This window comes from Motacilla alba, chromosome 8 (genome assembly GCF_015832195.1).
Source record: "Motacilla alba alba isolate MOTALB_02 chromosome 8, Motacilla_alba_V1.0_pri, whole genome shotgun sequence".
Classification (NCBI taxonomy): domain Eukaryota; kingdom Metazoa; phylum Chordata; class Aves; order Passeriformes; family Motacillidae; genus Motacilla; species Motacilla alba.
Window position 1 is genome coordinate 30197735 of NC_052023.1, and position 18072 is coordinate 30215806.

Sequence of the window (18072 nt, forward strand, 5' to 3'; positions counted from 1 at the left end):
TACCACCCCTTGCAGTGTGTCACCATTTCTGACAAAATTTGGGCTGTTCACACTCTCCCCACGAAGTTCCGATGCTCCCACACCACACACAGCTTCCTGCACCTCCACTCAGCTGGAAGCAGGTCAGCAATGTCACAGCAGTGTCCCCGAAAACAGGCAGCTTCTGCAAGCCACTGACATCATGGAGGTGTCACCTGGCACCAAGTGTGAGACAGAGACGCTCCAGCCACTGTTCCACACTTACCCATGTAAAAGCCGGGCTTGGTTTCCAGCTGGGCACTCTGCCAAAGGCTCAGGTGAGCCACAGAGTGCTTCCTGACAGCCTTGCAGCCGGACACTTCCTCGGCATGGAAGGGAGGGCAGTGCAGCTGCCATAGGGCTGCTTGCAGTCCATGAAGGGCTAAGGGGCCTGGAAGGTCTCAAACCATGTCTCCTTCAGGTAGCCCATGGTCCCTGAGCCTCGTGTTTCTTCTAGGGATGGCATCACAGGGAATCAGCTGCCCGAGCAGATGTAGCTGTCAGTACCTGGAGGTGAACTGCACCGGGCAGCAGTTGCAGGAGTTCCCTGTGGACATCCCTCTGGACACCAGGCAGCTGATTCTGGCAGCAAACAACATCTCGTACCTGCCAGCAGTGGAATTGAGCTTCCTGACTGATTTGGTCTATCTGGACTGCAAAAAGAACCTCTTGGGGGATGACCTGGATTTCACTTTCATTGGTGTGGCCAGGCTTGTCTATCTGGACCTCAGCTTCAACAACCTCTCACAGGTCACCTTCAGCACCTTCTCCCACCTCCTCAGCCTGGTAGTATTGAGGATCTCAGACAATCCCAACCTTGTGGCCATCGAGAAAGATGCTTTTGCCAACAACACCTGGCTAAGGCACCTGGATGTGAGCCGGACAGGCTTAACCTTCCTGGACACCAGCACCGTCCGGGACTTGCCCAACCTGAGGCTTCTGGGGCTCAGTGACAACCTGTGGCACTGCAACTGTTTCTTTTTGGACTTCATCACCTGGATGATGGAGAGCGATGTGCATTTTCCAGGTGAGGGCTGTGTGAGCACAAATGTGTGTGTGGAGCAGAGAGAGCCCTCTGTTCTCCTTCCCAAAAGTTCAGTTCACGGGGCTGTGCCACTGCATGCCATTTTCTGCTGTCACACAAACCAGGGATGGAAGCAGCTGGGTTACACACATGAAGAATCCCTCTTGTTCACATCCTCAGCCAGGGAGGTGTAGTGTGCAGCTGGGACACTGCTGCTTCCCTAAAACACCTGGATCCAGCCTCAGGTGTTCCTGGGGGCACAGCACCCCATGGCTGCAGCGCCAAGAATGAGGAGACCCACACAGCTCCAGGGAGATGTGTGCTGGGAAAATCATTGCGCTGAATTTCCTGCCTTGTATCCACCCCAAAGTCAGCTCTTGCCCTTCATATTGAGAGCTTCTATAACTGGGCCTTGGAGAGGCCGAGGCAGGGCAATCACCAGTTCCCTTTCCCATAAAAACACTGGTCCCAAGGGTGATGTTTTGCTTTGCAGCTGCAGCACATGGACTTAGCTTTTCCAGACTGGAAAGAGACACACAGCACACCACACCAAACCACACAAGAACAAGAAAAGCTTTGGTTTCAGAAATGCAGGGCACAATGGTGAGAGAGAGCTGCAAGAGAGAAATTGGTTGAGAAAGTCTGTCCACTGAATAAGAGAGGGCTACAAAAGAGCCCAAGGGGAAAAAAGGGAAGGGCAGCTGGAAGCTGGTGTTAGGACAGAACTGAATTAAAGACCTCTCAGTGTCTTTATTAGATGTAGTAAGCTCCTTATAGACAATAAAGGGTTTCTTTTTCCACATACAGGCAATTATGGCACAGTGGAATAAAGTACAGCTCTCAGCAGTGAGATTGGAGATAACCCACTGAACCCTGCAACAGGAGAATAAAGCTCATTGCAGGCTGTTGGGCAGGGGAGGAGTAGGAAAGGCAGCCTTACACTGAGGGTTGTTCCAGGCCAAAGGGATACTGGGACAGAGCCCTGGAATCTGCTGCAAGCAGACCCCAGCCTGGTCTTTAGAAAGGCTCCTGACCTTCAGAAATGTTTGTGCATCAGAGTTTTTACACAAAGCTGTCCAAGTTTGGATGGATTTGGGTAACAGAAAGATAAAAGCTCTTCAGTTTTGCTCAGGGCCAGTAGCGAAATCAGCATGAACAACATCACTCAGTCATATACAATACAGTGTAATGCAATAAAAATCCCTCATGCCTCGTTCCCCTCCACCACTCTCATTTCATCCCATGCATGGAGCAGTGCTCCCTTTCGCTCAGGCTCTTCCATCCTGTCCATCCAGCAGCGCCCAGCCTGTCCCCACCACAGTGGCTGTGTCTGTGGGGTTCAAAACCTGCAGAGGATGGCTGGGGGCACACCCTGCACCACACTGATCCTTCACTAACTTGAAAGGGAGCAGGCAGCATCTGTTTTATCCCTGTAGATATTGCAATATGACAGGGCATGGTTGTTATTTCAGTGGAACTGAATCATTGATGAGTTGCCTCTGCTTGCCTCACAGAGCAGGTAGGGTTGTGCCTGACTGCAAACCACCCTCCTTGTCAAACCCACAGCAGCCTCATTATTCCAGCATAATTTAGGCTGTATCACTTCAGGAGGTGTTTGAGATTTAAAAAAAAACAAACACAGGTGCTCTTATATGAAGAGGAAAGTGCTTGATCAGCAGAGATGAGGAGGACAGGGACAGCAATTTGCCACAGTGGCATAATCCAGTGGGCAATATTATCCTATGGAGCCAAAACTGAAAAAAATATTCTGGCAACCTGGGAATTGTGTTTTGGCAAGGGTTTAGCACAGGTTTGGCATGAGTTTGGCTGTCAGATTTTACCCAAGCCATGGGGGGGAGGGCATGAAGTCTGCAGCTATTTTTCAGGCTTTTAGCAAGCACTCCCATAATTTTTCTACCAGCACTCCTATTCATTAAATTATGATACTGGCTAGAGAGTCCTGCTTCTGCTCATCTCTCTGCAGATGCTGACAACATCACCTGCTACACCCCAGCAGGCCTGCGTGCCCTGAGGATGCCAGCAGCAGAGGAACAGCTCCACTTCAGCTGCCTGACCCAGCTGCACAAGCAGGATTTTGTCTTTGTGGGCCTCGTTGGCTTCTGCATATTCCTTGCCGGCACCATGGCAGCCTGGCTGGCTGGTGTCTGTGCTGTCATCTATGAAGCCCATGCCTCAAAGGGAGAGGAAGAGGAGGAGGAGGAAGACACAGCCACCTAGAATCAGCCCTTCTGAACTCCCATTGTGGGATCCAAAGGCAGGACCTTCCTGCCTGATTTCCCATGTTGTCTCACTCTAGATTTTTTTTTTTTTTAATTTGGTAAGTGAAATAAAACTGCAAGAGAAGGAAGTATCTGTGCTCCAGTTTCACTTGCTGTTCTTTACTCAGTCTTCTGCCACTGGGACTCAGGATATTGGCAAAATATTCATTTTGGGCAGGTGTGAGAGGTGTGCACAGTGCCAGGCATTTCTACTTCTGCCCTACCTTGGGACCACAGAACAGTAGGAACATAAGGACTGGCTTGAAAAGGTACTGAAATACGGGAGAGATCCTGGCAACCCAGCAGGGCTTAAAGGGATCAGGCCACATAGCTGGAGCCCCAGGGAATGACTGGGTTGCTAGAGCCCCAGGGAATCTAAGAACTTCCTGTTTTGGAAAGGCAAAGAGATTAAAACCAGGACTTTTAGGAGCCCAGGATCCCACTGGTTCTTCCTTTCCTTCCCATTACACTGGTGAGAGCAAAAGAACCCTGCACTGCAGTGCTCCTGCAGTGCAGCCAGACCGCTTGTGCCCGCACTGTTGTATTAACATTTACAGAACTGCAAAGTCCAGCTCTGCTTTTGTGCCACACAACCCTAAAACTGGAATGTTTTAAAGTAAATATATTGCTTACACTCTCTCCAAATATTCTTGGAAATGGGTTGTGTGTCCATACCAAAGTGTCAGAGTTACATCTACAGGGAGATGTAAGATCCTTGGTACCACCAGCGCTGGGAATTGCCAAGGAGTGTATTTGCTTACATGACCCAGCACAGCAACTGCACGTGTAAAACACACTGCAGGGTCTGGTGAGCTAACGGGAAAACCAGGAGATTTCAGCAAGCACGGTGTGAATTACCAAACTCAGAGCCATTAAACTGTAAACTGCTAATCAAAGCTGAGCGCTCTCAGCTATAACGGGTATGGCAGAAAGGCTATGGGGGGAAAGGCTGAGGATAACGATGTCTGTGTGCTGGGGACACGGGCAGAGCTGCTGGGGGACAGCGTCCCGGCAAATCCCTCAGCAGACCCTCGGCAACCCCTACGGCCCTCTTCTCTCGCAGAGTGAGACTGATCGCGCCTGGCCGAGCGCTGGCCCCGCCTGCGGGCGGAGCTGCGGAGGGGACGGCCCCGGCTCTGTCCTCATCCCCGGCTCCGTCCCACGGCGCTTGGGCTGCTCCGCGCCGCGCTGAGGGTGAGTGCGGGGCCGGGGGGCAGGGGGATGCTCCCAGGGTTAGGTTGTCCCGATGGAAAACGGAGGAAGCGCCGTGGTCACCTCCCAGCCGCGGGAGGATCCGGGGGAAGGAGGCCGCGGGACGAGCAGGCTGGGCAGGGCTCGGCCCCCTTTTGTGGCTCTGCTGGCTCCAAGGGCTGAGCTTACATCGGCTAATCCAGTCCGAATCCACGCGTGGGGCTGTTCGAGGAGACTTAATGCGCTTTGCTGACTCACAGCAGCTGCAGTGTTGTGGCAGAGTTGGGAAAGACCTTTTTTTCTGCTGCCCCTCTGCCGTGTCGTGCTCCAAAATCTCGTATCCGTGGCTCCAGAGGGAAACATCGCAGGGTAAAAAGGTGGAAATTGAGTCTTGTGCACCGTGACAGCAAAGCCCTTGCAGCTGCGGGCAAAGGTTGCTGAAACGCTCCGGGCACCACAATCCGGAAACGACCGTGGGAGTCCTGGTGACTTTGCAGTGCTTTATATGGCACTAAATTACGAGAGCAAAGGTTTGAGGCATGCTTTGATATCAGTAGTGTAAGAGTAGCAGTTTTATGACACACCCGGTTTAATGCTTTGCCGTCCTCTTTGCTCCCAAGATAAACCCCCAGATTATAATTTAGTGCTGGAAGAGAAAATGCCTGGTTCTCCAACAACCTGGTTATTTGAAGGGGGAAATGTGACCACCAACCTGCTCTACATGTTCTCTTTTCAGTGTGTCACCTGTCAGGTGCTAACCTCAATTACAGGTGCATGCAGCTGGCTTTTCTTCATTACTTCAGGGTTTTAATATTCTTACTGATAATTGTTTACCTCACTTCCTGTGGATAGAGCCAGCTGTTGTTTTCACCTTGCTCCATCGATGATAATCCTTTGCAAATGAGAAATAAAACCCTCTGGTCCTCAAAGATCCCTTGTGAGGGGTGCAAGAGGAAGACTTTGCAGCAGTTCCCTGAGGTGGCCTGTTTTTCCCCACACTGACAGATTGTACTGGTGGGTCAGTGCAGGGAGGCACCAAAACCTCACTATATCGTGGTGGTACCATCTGGAGACAGGCACCAATTGGGGTTTGATTGGGAGAATTATCTCAGTGCTGGAGGGAGGTCTCTGTTGTCTTTTGCTGGGCTGTGTCATGCAGCACCCTCCAGAGTCGCCCAGACAGGCGTTTGAGGTTTGGGGTTGTGCAAGATGGTTGTGGGGAAGGGCCCTTGTGCTCTCTGGCAGCAGGGAGGGAGCTGGAGTGCTCTGTGTGGAGCAGGGCAGGCTTATGGGGGCTGCTGAGCAGGTAGGAGTGAGAATGTGGAATGTAGGGCAGCATGGCAGAGGCTGCAGGATGCACCTTCTGCCCCACGCTTCTGTCTCAGGCTTGCATGAGGGAGCACAGAACCATTAAACAAAAGCCACACAGGCCCTGGTGTCCCCTGGTGCAGATGTTTGCAAATGCCAGTAGCTGTGTGTTGTTGGAGCTGGTCACCAGTTTGTGACTCTGAGAGGCTTCCTGGGAGCTGCAGGGCTGAGCATCAGTCATCTGGCCAGTGGCTCTACCCAAAAGTTCAGTTATCATTGCTGTGGTGGTGGGTTTTATTAGTATTTTATATAAGGATGACCTTAACAGTATAAATTAATCATTGATGTAGCCCAGCTTCTTCCAGCTCAGGGGATTTCTGAACTAGGTTCTGTTCTAACGCCCAACTTACCTCTTATTCCCAGAACTCGCCCAGTTTCCTGTTGAATTTATGAGAAGTGCCTGCATTCACAATGTCCCTTGGCAAGGAGTTCCACAGATGTGGTTCCCAGTGCATGAAGAAACATCTCTCTTAGGGAACAAAACTGACTTCATTTGGTGGCCCCTAGCTCTGGGCTGGAAAGGCCCATGAGTTTCTGCCCAGGCTGTGCTAAGGCTCTCCAGACACCACTTCCTACTAATGCTTAGGTGATTTTAAATCTTGCTTGACAGGAACTATGCAGACAACTCCTGGTTTCTGCAGGTACAGAAAGGTACAAAAGGTACAAATTCCTTCAACCAGTCCCTGTGCTGGTAGCTCTGGGGGTCCAAGCTCAGCAACTCTTCCCTGCATGTATATCATGTGTTGCCACTTCCTCAAACATTCACAGGCTCCCTTTCTCTGGCAGTACCACGATGGCTGTTCTCTCCAAGGAATATGGCTACGTCATGCTGACTGGGGCCGCCAGCTTTGTCCTGGTCATGCACCTCGCCATCAACGTGGGCAAGGCCCGCAAGAAGTACCGTGTGGAGGTGAGTGCTCAGTGAGGGCATGGCGAGGCTGGAGCCGGGCTGCTGACACCTTGATCAGTTTGGGGTGACTTGCTGATATTTCCTGCCCCACCACACAGATGTAGAAGGGATAGAGCTGCCATGGCTCTCCAGAAAGCTTAACAGAGCTTGGGATTTGGGCCATCAGGTGCTTGGCACCAAGCTGAAAGCATGTGGCTTTGAGCTTGGCAGCACTGATGGGCAAGAAACTGCTCGGCCCTTTTTCCCTGCAAATGAAACTTGATGCAGCACTGGGGGGGAAAGGGCACAGAAGTGGCAGGAGGGTTTCTCAAAGTCAGGGGGAGCATAGGAGTCCTGTCACAAGTCTTTCAAGTGACCTTCCCTGAGCATCTATTTGGGAGCCATTATGGCAGGCAAAGCTGTGGGCTGGGTGGGGACAGCTGTGAGTCAGGGCCATGGCATGCTGTGGCTGCTGTGCCACTTGGCTTCAGCACAAACCACTGCTCCTTTGCTCTTTCACCACTTCACTCATGGCAGTGAGGAGTAGGGGTGGGCACAAGGGCAGCTCCAGCTGCCTGTTGGGGTGATCCCATTCCTGCTCTATCAAGTCAGGATTGGAGCAAGTGTACCCAGTGTGTGTGGTGCACAGAGGGCTGGGGAGGCCTGGGGAAGCCTCTGCAGCCAGGTGACCTTGAACAGAGCTTTTGTGGGCCCCAGAGCAGGCACAGGCTCTAACCTACCACTGCAGGCTGGTCTTGCAAGCACCCAGGCAACCCTGGGCTCCTGGGGAGGGGAGCTGCAGGCCTTGCTTGCTGATGCTTTGCTGCTGGCTTTATTTTTTGGCAGTACCCAGCCATGTACAGCACAGACCCCGAACACGGGCAGATATTCAACTGCATCCAGCGCGCGCACCAGAACACGTGAGTGACACCTTTGAACAGGGGCCTTGGAGCACACAGGGCTGAGGGGCAGGGCCCAGAGGTGCTGCTGCCTCTGCTTTGATCCAGGCTCAGCCCTGCAGAGCTTAGCAGGAAGGCTGTGCTGGCTCCTTCCCATGCATTAAAGCATGGGATGGTGCGGTGAAGCCATCTCCTCTTCCCCAGTTCCCACCAATTTGCTTCCATGGGTAGATCTTAAGATGTGAGGAATCTTGTTTCCAGAAGGTGCTGATTTGTTGTGCTGCCCAGGTCTCCCTGGGGAGAGGCCCAAGTCCACCCAGCTCCTGTGGACAGATTGCAACAGCACATCAGAGGGGTGCTGGCAAGCTCAACTCCTGGGGAATGTTTAGAGTGGTTTAAGGAACAAAGTGGAAAGAGTGGGTGGGTGTCCTGGGAGAGAGGCAGAGGCTGGGAAGAAGCCCCTAAAACTGTGTGTGCTCAGATCCCTTCTTTCCTCAGCCACAGCACTGAGCACAAAAACTCGTGATGAGCCCAAAATGCCCCTGGCAGGGAACGTTTGCAGTCTCTGCCCTTCTGGAGTTTTGTCTTTGTAAGCAACCTGAGCACCAACACAACCTTCTCACTTTTATTTTCAGATTGGAAGTCTACCCTGCCTTCCTGTTCTTTTTAGGCACTGGTGGACTCTACCACCCGGTAAGTGATGCAGGACTCTCCTCTGGCTCCCTGACCTGGGCAAGGTGGGGGGCAGGAGGCCAAGACAGCCCCTTCAGTAGCCACATCACATTTAACAGCAGTGTCCCTTCTTAAAATTTAATTGTAGAAGGTCTTCTACAGGAAAATCACAAGTAATAAACTCATTACTGCTGTTTCAGCTATTAGAGCCCTTTCCTTCCCCAAAGGTGCGTTGTTAGACAAAGCAAAGCACTTGCAGCCTCCAGTCACCCAGTGGGAAGAATCCCTTCAGCCCAGTTTTTCCAAGCCCTGCCAAAGGAAGTCAACAAAGGCCTGGATTATTTTTAACTGAAAGATACAGACAACTTGGGAGGAGACAGGCACATAGGAGAGGCCAAATCCAGTAGCTCTGTCTTTGTCATCAAAAGACAAATTAGGTCTTTCCTGAAGACAGACTCCTTTTCAAGAGGGAAGGAAGCAGCATAGGCACATCTGGCAAATGGGAGCCCCGTTGAAGTGAGCTCTAAATGAATAGTCAAGGTGGAAGTTTGGAACACTGCTGGAGGCACTGGAGCAGGGCTTGGAGCAGCAGCTGCCTCTACCATCCTGGTCCTTGCTCTGGCTAACTGGCCAGGGGTGAAATGAGATTGAGCACCTCATTGCCTCCATGACTTTGCTCAAGACTCCAAAGCCTTTTAATGCTTCTCCTTTCTCTGCAGCGAGTGGCCACAGGGCTTGGCATGGCCTGGATCTTTGGGAGGCTCCTCTATGCCTACGGCTACTACACAGGAGGTAGGACTGTAGCCTGCAGCACACACTGTTGAGACTCAGGTCTCCTACAGTGAGCTCAGGACTCTTTGCACCCAGCCAGGTGTGGAGGAAAGGGTGCAGATCTACAGGCTGCCAACACTGCGGCATGCTCCTCCTGCTCTTGGGAAGAGCTCTCATCCAGCAGGGATGCCTACCCTAAGAGGCCTGAGTTGTTTTGCCCTGGAGATTTCCCTTTAGTTCCTGCTCCCTCTTCAAACTCCAGGCTGGACTAGTCTTTCAGTGAACTGACAAATCCTGCTTTTTTTTCCAGATCCCAAAAACCGAAGGAGAGGGGCCCTTGGTTCCGTGGCACTCCTTGGGCTGGTGGGCACAGGCATCTATTCAGCCTGCCAGCACCTGGGCTGGATCTGCCAGCACAGCTGCAGAAGCTGAAGGGACTTTTCTTCTGTTTTCTTTTAGAACACTTGGCTTCCTGTGTTTTTTTCCTTTTCTTTCTCAATAAAAGGAAGTTGTCCATTCTGTATTTTCATTCTAAAGTTTACAGAGGGGTTTCTTAAGAAGCTCTGCAGAATGCTAGAACTACTCTGGTTTTGTAGGACTGCAGAAATCTGTCTGTCAGGCAGAGATGTTCCTTCTAGCTTTTATGATTTTAGTGATCAAAAAGCCACCTTGCAGCTCATTTAACCCATACAGCAGCAGCCCCATTTCTGGAACCCTCAGTTCATGTCATGCTGAGAAGATGTTCCAGAGTAAGTATTTATTTGATTGCTAAAAAAAAAGACATAAGAAAACAATTGAAGTTGTTGCTTCATCATGTGTATAAAGAACAGTGAGTTTACAGGAAGGAAGTGAGATAGCTTTCACTATTCTGTGCTGGAGCTCACCACCACTCTTGTGTGAAGTTGATTCTCAGGGCCATGCCTGGCCCAGGCAGCATCAGCCAACCCTCCCCACAATGTTTTGTCCCACTTGTAAGTAAGGTACAGATAGAAAAAAACCAAAACTTGAGGTTACCAAGGGTCTAGAGGGAATAAACAATGCTACACTTAAGGCTTTTATGTGATTACAGAATAGGCAGGGTCAGGACAGTTACAGGATATCATTGTGTCCAAGAGCTTATACCTGCATTGAGTAGGTTCCTACCTTTTAAGAAGCCAGAACTGAAGCTGATAGAGGGCAGAAGGCAATGGGAATCAAGGCACACAGCCTGGGAAGCCTGGTCCTGGCCTTGGCCACTGCCAAGCCTCTGGTAACACCTCTGTGGCTGCAGAGCTGCTGCCAAAAGCCAAATTGGTGCCTCCTGCTCTGAGCTTCTCATTGTCCACCAGCCAGGTGAGAGCTGAGCCCTGTGTGTCCAACCCCCCTTGCAGGAGCAGGGTGGCTAAACGCTGCTCCAGCTCAGCTTCTCCCTGGGCACTGACAATTGTAGGGTACTTTATTGCTGGGTACATGATCCACATCTCTGGCTGGCAGGAAAGAGCTGCCTGATGCTCCCCTGAGCAGGCCCCAGAGGGGCTAAAACACAGACTCCACGTCCCCCATCTCCACGCAGACAGTCTTCAGCTGTGAGTAGTACTCGATGGCTGCCCGGCCGTTCTCCCTGCCAAATCCTGCAGGGAAGAGCTGCAGTGAGGACACAGCTCCAGGCAGTGGCAGTGGCCACTCACAGCCCCTGGAGCTGGCATGTACCAGGGGAGGTCACACAGAGCTCACCTGAGGACTTGTATCCCCCAAAAGGCAGCTCCACTGGGCTGACGTTGTAGTTGTTGATGAAGCACATCCCAGCCTTGAGAGCAGCCACTACCCTGTGAGCCTTCTGGATATCCCTGCAGGAAAAGGGCAATTCAGCTGGATCCCCTCCTTCCCTACCAGGCAACATCCACTGGAGAAAGGCCAGCAGGCCACACTGCTTTTTGGAGTCCAACCTGCCCTACTCTGTATTTGCCTGCTCAAAGGAGGCAGCACCAATTCCCAAGGATGCTCCAAGTGCACTCCATTCCAAAGGGCAGGACAAGGACACCAGCAATACAGAGTGGGGCAAGTAGCCAACAGCAGCACAGCAGGCTCCTGATGCATCGTGGAGGGGCAGGAAGGCAGGCAGCAGGCCAAGCCAGGCTGGAAGGAACCCAAGGGACAGATGGGCCCACCCAACACTTGCTCAGGCACTGCAAGAGGAGCAGCAAATCACTGTTTTTCCCTCCAAGGATGATTCCACAACGCTGCCCAGTCATACCTGGTGAAGACACCACCTGCCAGGCCAAATTTAGTGGCGTTGGCTCTCTCCACAACCTCCTCCTCCGTGTCAAAGGGCAGGATGGCCATGACAGGCCCAAAGATCTCTTCCTTCACACACGTCATGTCATCCTTGCAGTTCCCTGGAAGCATGGCAGAGCACAGGTGCATCAGGAAGAAGAGGAGCAGCACAGCCTGTGCACTCAGCAACACGCACAGCCTTCGAGACAGCACCCAGCATGGCAGAGCAGCCAGGCACACCCTGCACCTCAAAAGTACCAACAGCATCACTACTGTCAGGCCCTCCAACAGCACAGAGTTCCCTGGATGCAGTTCTTGAAAGCCTCAGCTCTCTATAGGACCCCTATCCAAGTGTCCATCCACACTGGGGACATCACAGAGCCAGGTTACAAAGCTGAACTCATTCCTCAGGAGAAATCCCACAACATCCATGGTACCACGTCTGAGATGGATCCTACCTAGCACACAGGGCCGCATGTAGTAGCCATTCTTCAGCTTCGGGTCATCTGGCACATACAGGTCCCCACCACACAGCACCTCTGCCCCCTGGAAAAGAGCCAAGAGAGGAAGGGATGCAGGCACTTCCAGGAGCATCCTGCCCAGCTCTGGCTGGCCTTTGGCCTAACCCAGCAGGCTCTGCTCAAACATTTGTCCCCATCTTTCTTATAAGCCCCTGTTATGTACTGAAATCCTGCAATCAGGTGTCCCCAGTGCTTTCTCCTGTCCAGGCTAAACCACTCCGACTCTCAGCCTTTCCTCATGTGTTTTTCCTGTGCTGAGGATTCCAGAGCTTGAAGTGGGGTCTCAGCAGAGCAGGTCAGAGGGGCAGAATTCCCCCTCACCAGCTGCCCACATTGCTTTGGATGCAGCCTGGGCCATTGGGGGTTTCTGGGTGCCAGCAGACATGGCTGCCTCTCACCCACCAGCATTCCCAAGTCCTTCCTCGCAGGGCTGCTCCATCTGCTCATCTCCCAGCCTGGACTGATAGCGGGGGTTGCTCTGACCTAGGTGCAGCACCCTGTGCTTGGCTCAAATCACCTGCCTGTCCTCCACATGCCTTAACACAACTTCCAGGAGGATCTGTTCCATGATCCTTCCACAGTCACAGCAGTGAGGCCGACAGGTCTGTAATTCCCAGGCTCTTGTCCACCACCCTTTTAGGGAATGGGTGTTTTTCCTTTTCCAGTCACTTGGGACTTCACCTGATTGCCATGACTTTTCAAGTATCATGGAAAATGGCTCATCAACTACATCAGCCAATTCTCTGAGGACCCCAGGATGCATCCCATCAGATTCCACAGACTTCTGTATCTAGTGGTCCAACACACCCACTGAGTTAACCAAAACCAGCCAAAAATAACCAGCTTAACTGGGAAGGCACAGGGCAGGAGGGCAGCTGGCAGTGTTTGTCTAACAGGAGAGACATTTCAGGGCAGGCACAAGGCAGCATCACACTCTCACCTGCTCCTTTGCCTGCTTGATAAAGCCCTGCACACGATTCAGGTGGGGCCGGTTGATGAGGGCTCCCATCCGTGTGTCCTCCAGAAGAGGGTCTCCAATTTTGATTTTCTGGGTGCGTTTCACCACCTCCTTTGTGAAGGTATCCAGGATCTTTCTCTCCACAAACACCCTGGTGCCGTTGCAGCACACCTGGGACACAGGACAGGCAGCTCAGAAAGGAAACACAGCACTCCACAGTCCTTCCCTGCTTGGGTCCTGCTCCAGAGACTCTTGGAAAAGCCCCTCCCTAGCTGCTGCAACAGCTAACTTATCCCTGGGGACAAAGAACATAAAGAGATTGCCCTGGGGCCGTGACTGCACTGAACAGTCCTTGCTGGACACCGTGGTTCTGATGCCACCAGGTGGCAAAAAACACATCAGGTCACCAGCAGCAGAGACCTTGAGCTGACTCCTGAATTCCCAGAAATGACCCTGCTGAGCAAATTTGCCAACAGGATTACACAAAACCTGCAGCACAGGTGGATATCCCAAATTTGGGAAGGACAGAAGCGTGTCCTCAAGCTCAGCACACCAGGCTGGAACCTGCTACCCCTCCAGGGCATACTGGCACAGCTTCTCCTGACCTGTGAGTGCCCAGGGCACAGAAGAGCTGTGCTGAGCTGGGTGCTTGGTGCCAGGGAGGACAGGACACTGGCTAAGTGTGTCCAGTGGCTAAGGCACACTCTGCTGGGACACTCTGCTCAGGCTTCTGGAAGGGCATCCCTTCTGACACTGCACAGAGAAAGGTGTGGCAGGATGGGAGTCTCAGGGCATCCCTCATTTACAGGAGGTCACAGGCTGGCCCCACTGCCCAACCCCGACCCCACCCTGCCCCACAGACACACACCTCGCCCTGAGTCAGGAAGTTGGCCATGAGGGCTCCCTTCACAGCATTCTCCAGGTCAGCATCTGAGAAGATGATAAGGGGGGATTTGCCCCCCAGCTCCAGGGTGACTGGCTTTATCCCTTTAGCTGCCATCTCCATGATCTGAAGGGAACAAGGACACAAGAGATAAGTGATTCACTGGCCAAGGGGAAGCTGGTGGGGAGAGGCAAGAGAGACCCAAAGGGCCATTCACCAACAAGAGGAGCAGCACAAAGGGCAAGATGGGCTCCCTAGATGTGGTGAGTTCAGACTGAGGACAGCCTCAGAGGGTTTGGGGGTTGTTTTTTTATAGATAAAGCCAACAAAACCTGGAGAGGCATTTGCAGGAGTCTCGTACTCAGTGTAAGCTGCAGGCAGCTGTAGTTGCATCTGTCACTGCAACCCACAGGTACCCACATGTAGGGAATGTTCATGGAACATTCCCCCTCCTTTAACCCAGAATTTATTCCCAAAAGTTTTTCTTTAATTTTGGAATAATAAATTGAGGGTGAGAAACTCACAGAAACTATCCCCAGGCTGAAAAACAGTAGGTTGCATGCAGCTTTAGTGCTTTATAGCAGCCAGAACCACATTTTCCTAGTGCTGCTGTTTCACGTACTCTCCTCCCAACATCAACACCCACCTGAGCAGCTCAGAGACTTCACTGCAACTCTGGGCTAAGCAAGTGAAGCTGACCAAGGGGTTTCTCTCCCAAGCTCATGCCCAGCAGGTTAACTGGATCCCCAGCATGACCGTGCATGTGCTGCAAGCTCCTAGCCCAGCCCCAAAAATACTGGCCCACACCCCGCCTCTACAAAGGTGTTTGTAGACCTCTACAAAGCCCCATGCCTCTACAAAGCCCCATGCAGAAAAGCTCAAGGAGGTATCAACTACAGATTAATTGCAGTTGATACAACCCTTGTCTCAAGGTGTCTTTACCTTCATGCCAGTTGGCACACTGCCAGTGAAAGAGATTTTGGCCACATCTGGGTGCTGGCAGAGGAACTGGCCCGTGGCAGCCCCACCCTGCACCACGTTGAAGAGCCCCTTGGGCACTCCAGCCTCTGTGAAGATCTCTGCCAACCTCACCACAGAAATAGGGGTGAAGGGTGAAGGCTTGAAGACCATCGCATTGCCTAAGGGAACCCAGACACAGGCAAGGTGGGGTTAACACCCAAACTGCTTCAGGGAAGAAACAAAAACCATCTCCACCCCACACTGTGAGTTTGTCTCAACAGATGCCAGAAGTCTCCCCTGAGAGAAGAGGAAACACTTTCAGTTGATCACTGCAACTAAGGGTGCCCTTCCTGCTGGGGAGAGGCTGGGGGAGATGGGGCTGCCGGTCTTGCCCTGCAGACATTTCCAGAGACCTTCCCCATCTGGTGCAAAGCCAAGCTATCAGTGTTTTTCTGGAAGCACTCCTAACCTCTCAACATCTGACATGTTCCTCCTTCCATTTCCCTTTGCTTTCTGCCAGAGGAACAGCCTGAACATTTTGCTAATCCTTCAACACTTCAAGGTAATGGCAGACTTCATCCCAGAGATCACTCTGCCCCACAGGATCACTTGGCTTTGAAGAGACACTGGTGTGGGCAGAAAGGCTCCATTACCACAAGCCAAGGCCGGGCCAGACTTCCAGCAGGCAATCTGGAAAGGGTAATTCCAGGCTCCAATGCCAACACACACCCCAAGTGGTTCTCTCCGAGTGTAGCCAAAGGATCCCCCGGGAAGCTGGATGTGTTCACCTGCAAAGAAACAGCCAGAAGGTAGAAAAGAGCAAAGTCCCTTCTAGTCTGATCAGAGCCCCCAGGGGTCAGGTCTGGCTTTGCCTGCGAGCAGAGAGACAGTTTTATCCCAGCAAGCTCACAGAAGGTGTGAGTGCCCACAGAGCATGGCAGCTTGGGCAGAGACCTCTCAGAACCCTTCCAAGGTCTGCAGGAATGGTCCATCTCTCAGAGAAATCAGCAGCAAAGACTGCTTTGTGCCATTGGAGTTAGCAGGGGAGGTGGGACAGAGAGCAAAGAGCAAACTCCAGTAACTCCTCACCCGCCAGAGATCCTGCCAGCCCTGCATAATACTCCAGGCACTGCCAGGATATGTCAATGTCCACTCTGGCCTCAAAGATGGATTTCCCATTGTTGATGGTCTCCATGGTGGCAATTTCCTCCCTCTGCTCCTGTCAGTGGCATAGGACAGAGACAACATGTTAGAGAAGCCTGGAGCAGAATCCCACAAGGACACAGCTGCTCCACGAGCACACAAAATCCAAACAAGATCCTGCCATGAGAAACGGCCATCTCCAAAAGGGACATTCCAAGCTGCTGTATCAATGTCCCCATGGTGACTGAGTGCAGGGCAATATCAAAGGGAAAGCTGCAGGGCTTCACTGCTGGTCCAGTCTTGTTCAACATCCCTGTTTATCTAAAAGATGAACAAACATGAACTTAGAAGCCGGCTGGCAAACAATTATTGGAATTCGCAGAACTGACCTGGGAAGTGCAAACAGGAAGATAAGGATGGGACCAGAGGCTAGTGAAGAGGGACAAAGCAATGCAACTGGGAAGCATCCTTTAACAATCCACCTCCCAGGAAGAAATATCACCCTGCTCTGGAAGTCTGGCAAAAGCAAAAGTTTGGCATAAAGGAAAGTTTTCTCATGACTTAGACACACTGGGGAAAGAAGGTCTGGGTTCTCACTGATGTGTGCCTTGATGGATATTAACTCTGATGCCCAAGAACCTGTTATCTTGGAAAAGAGTCTGTGTTAAACCTCACTTATGTGCATCCTCCCCATATGTGTCTGATAGATAAAAACCAGTACTCCTACTTTCTCTTATTGCCAGGACACATTCCAGTCATGTAACAACAGCCTCTGACAAGCCAAAAGTTCAGCCATGCCAGTTATGCAATTTCAGCTTGAAACTGTGTGCAGTGAAATTTAATCTTTGGAGCTGTTAAAAGAACCACAAACCCTGCAAGACGCCAAATGAGTCGCTTCAGTTTTATGTTGTCTAACAGAATTAGCTGAGAAAGCACACACTGGCCTTGAAACCAGTGATAAGGCCAAAGGTGCAGGCACAGATGCTGATTCCAGTGATAAGAGCAAAGCCCTGCCTGAGGCAGCCTACTGTCTCTTCTGGCCAAAGGTGGTTTTTAACTCCTGAGCAAATCCTGGAGCTCTGCAAGTCCTGCTGAAGCCTCCAAGAGCCACAATAACCCACAAGGAAGCTCAGAGACAGACCCACTCCTCTCCTCCCCCAACATACCCGAATAATTCTGGCAGCCTCCAGCATCACTCGGCACCGCTCCATGCCGGACATCTGACTCCATATTTTAAAGGCAGCTTTCGCACTCTGCACAGCCAGATCAACTTCCTTCTCCCCAGAGCAGGGCAGCTTGCACAGCACACGACCTGGGCACGTTTTATACAGGGAACAAATGAGATGGAAATCTCAGAAAAGGGGCCCAGAACGTGGTTTACTTGCACCAGACCCCACATACTTCAGTCAAGCCACCTATACCAGGCATAGAATTTCCCACTGAAAGCCACTGATTTGTAATCAGCCACAGAAGAGGTGCTGCGATTCAGCTGATCCCAATTAAAAGAGCTGACATTCCTTACAGTCGTGTTCTGGTTACTAATTGCCTCCAGTTGCTACAAAATTCCTGGCTTTTCCAGTTGAGTTCATTACACTTTTACCACCCTCCTCAAGACTCTCGTAACACATTCCCCAAGAGGGTTAAACACTTAGAAGCGATTCTGCTGAACGCTACACACCGATAACTACAATTACATGATTACAGAGATATTTAAATCGCGGGGGTTTGCCAAAATCTGGCAGTGACAGAGCGAGAGCTGATTTCTGCATGAAGAACGACGATGGCCAAACGCTGGAGGCAGAGCTCAGCCACTCCAGCAGGGCGGCTGAGGAGCAGCGGGACACCCGCATACGTGACACGCAGGTGAGCTGGGGGAAAGCCGAGGACACCGGGCTCTGCAGGCACAGAGCTCTCCCTGCCCCGGAGCGCCCCCGGTACCTGTGGCCGGCTCGAACACCTCCTCCAGCTGCCCGCCGTCGGCGGGCTGGACGCGGGCTCCCGCGCGGTAGTTGAGGGGCTGCTGCACGGTGACGGTGCCGGTGGCGGAGCTCATGGTGGCCAGGCCGGGAGCGCCTGAGCGCAGCCGCGGGAGCAGGAGGAGGAGGCTCGGCAGCCGGGACTGGGCCAGCATCGGCGGGATCCCGTGAGGCGCCGCGGCCGAGAGGCGCCGCCTCTCCCTCAGACGCCTTTTCACCGTCAGGGCCCGCCCCGCCCGGGGCGTGCCGGCTGCCAGGCAGCCGGTC

General features: G+C 52.3%; 3 protein-coding genes across 3 annotated transcripts; 2 read left to right on the forward strand and 1 right to left on the reverse strand.

The window, feature by feature from the left end:
- The first annotated feature begins 226 nt into the window (after nt 1-226).
- On the forward strand, nt 227-3280 carry LRRC52 (leucine rich repeat containing 52). The gene is made up of 2 exons (XM_038144975.1): nt 227-1045; nt 3027-3280. Exons 1-2 carry the CDS (start codon nt 427-429, stop codon nt 3278-3280), a joined length of 873 nt encoding a protein of 290 aa, XP_038000903.1. The 5' UTR covers nt 227-426.
- Nucleotides 3281-4389: 1109 nt separating this feature from the next.
- On the forward strand, nt 4390-9640 carry MGST3 (microsomal glutathione S-transferase 3). The gene is made up of 6 exons (XM_038144428.1): nt 4390-4515; nt 6667-6790; nt 7616-7689; nt 8304-8361; nt 9060-9132; nt 9422-9640. The coding sequence occupies exons 2-6, from the start codon at nt 6674-6676 to the stop codon at nt 9541-9543; spliced, it is 444 nt and encodes a 147-aa protein (XP_038000356.1). The 5' UTR covers nt 4390-4515; nt 6667-6673; the 3' UTR covers nt 9544-9640.
- Nucleotides 9641-9853: 213 nt separating this feature from the next.
- On the reverse strand, nt 9854-18002 carry ALDH9A1 (aldehyde dehydrogenase 9 family member A1). Its single transcript, XM_038144425.1, has 11 exons — nt 17768-18002; nt 16996-17141; nt 15776-15905; nt 15340-15474; nt 14669-14865; nt 13712-13852; nt 12826-13014; nt 11823-11910; nt 11345-11486; nt 10825-10937; nt 9854-10721 (listed from the first exon to the last, which is right to left on the reverse strand). The coding sequence occupies exons 1-11, from the start codon at nt 17958-17960 to the stop codon at nt 10627-10629; spliced, it is 1569 nt and encodes a 522-aa protein (XP_038000353.1). The 5' UTR covers nt 17961-18002; the 3' UTR covers nt 9854-10626.
- Nucleotides 18003-18072: the final 70 nt, after the last annotated feature.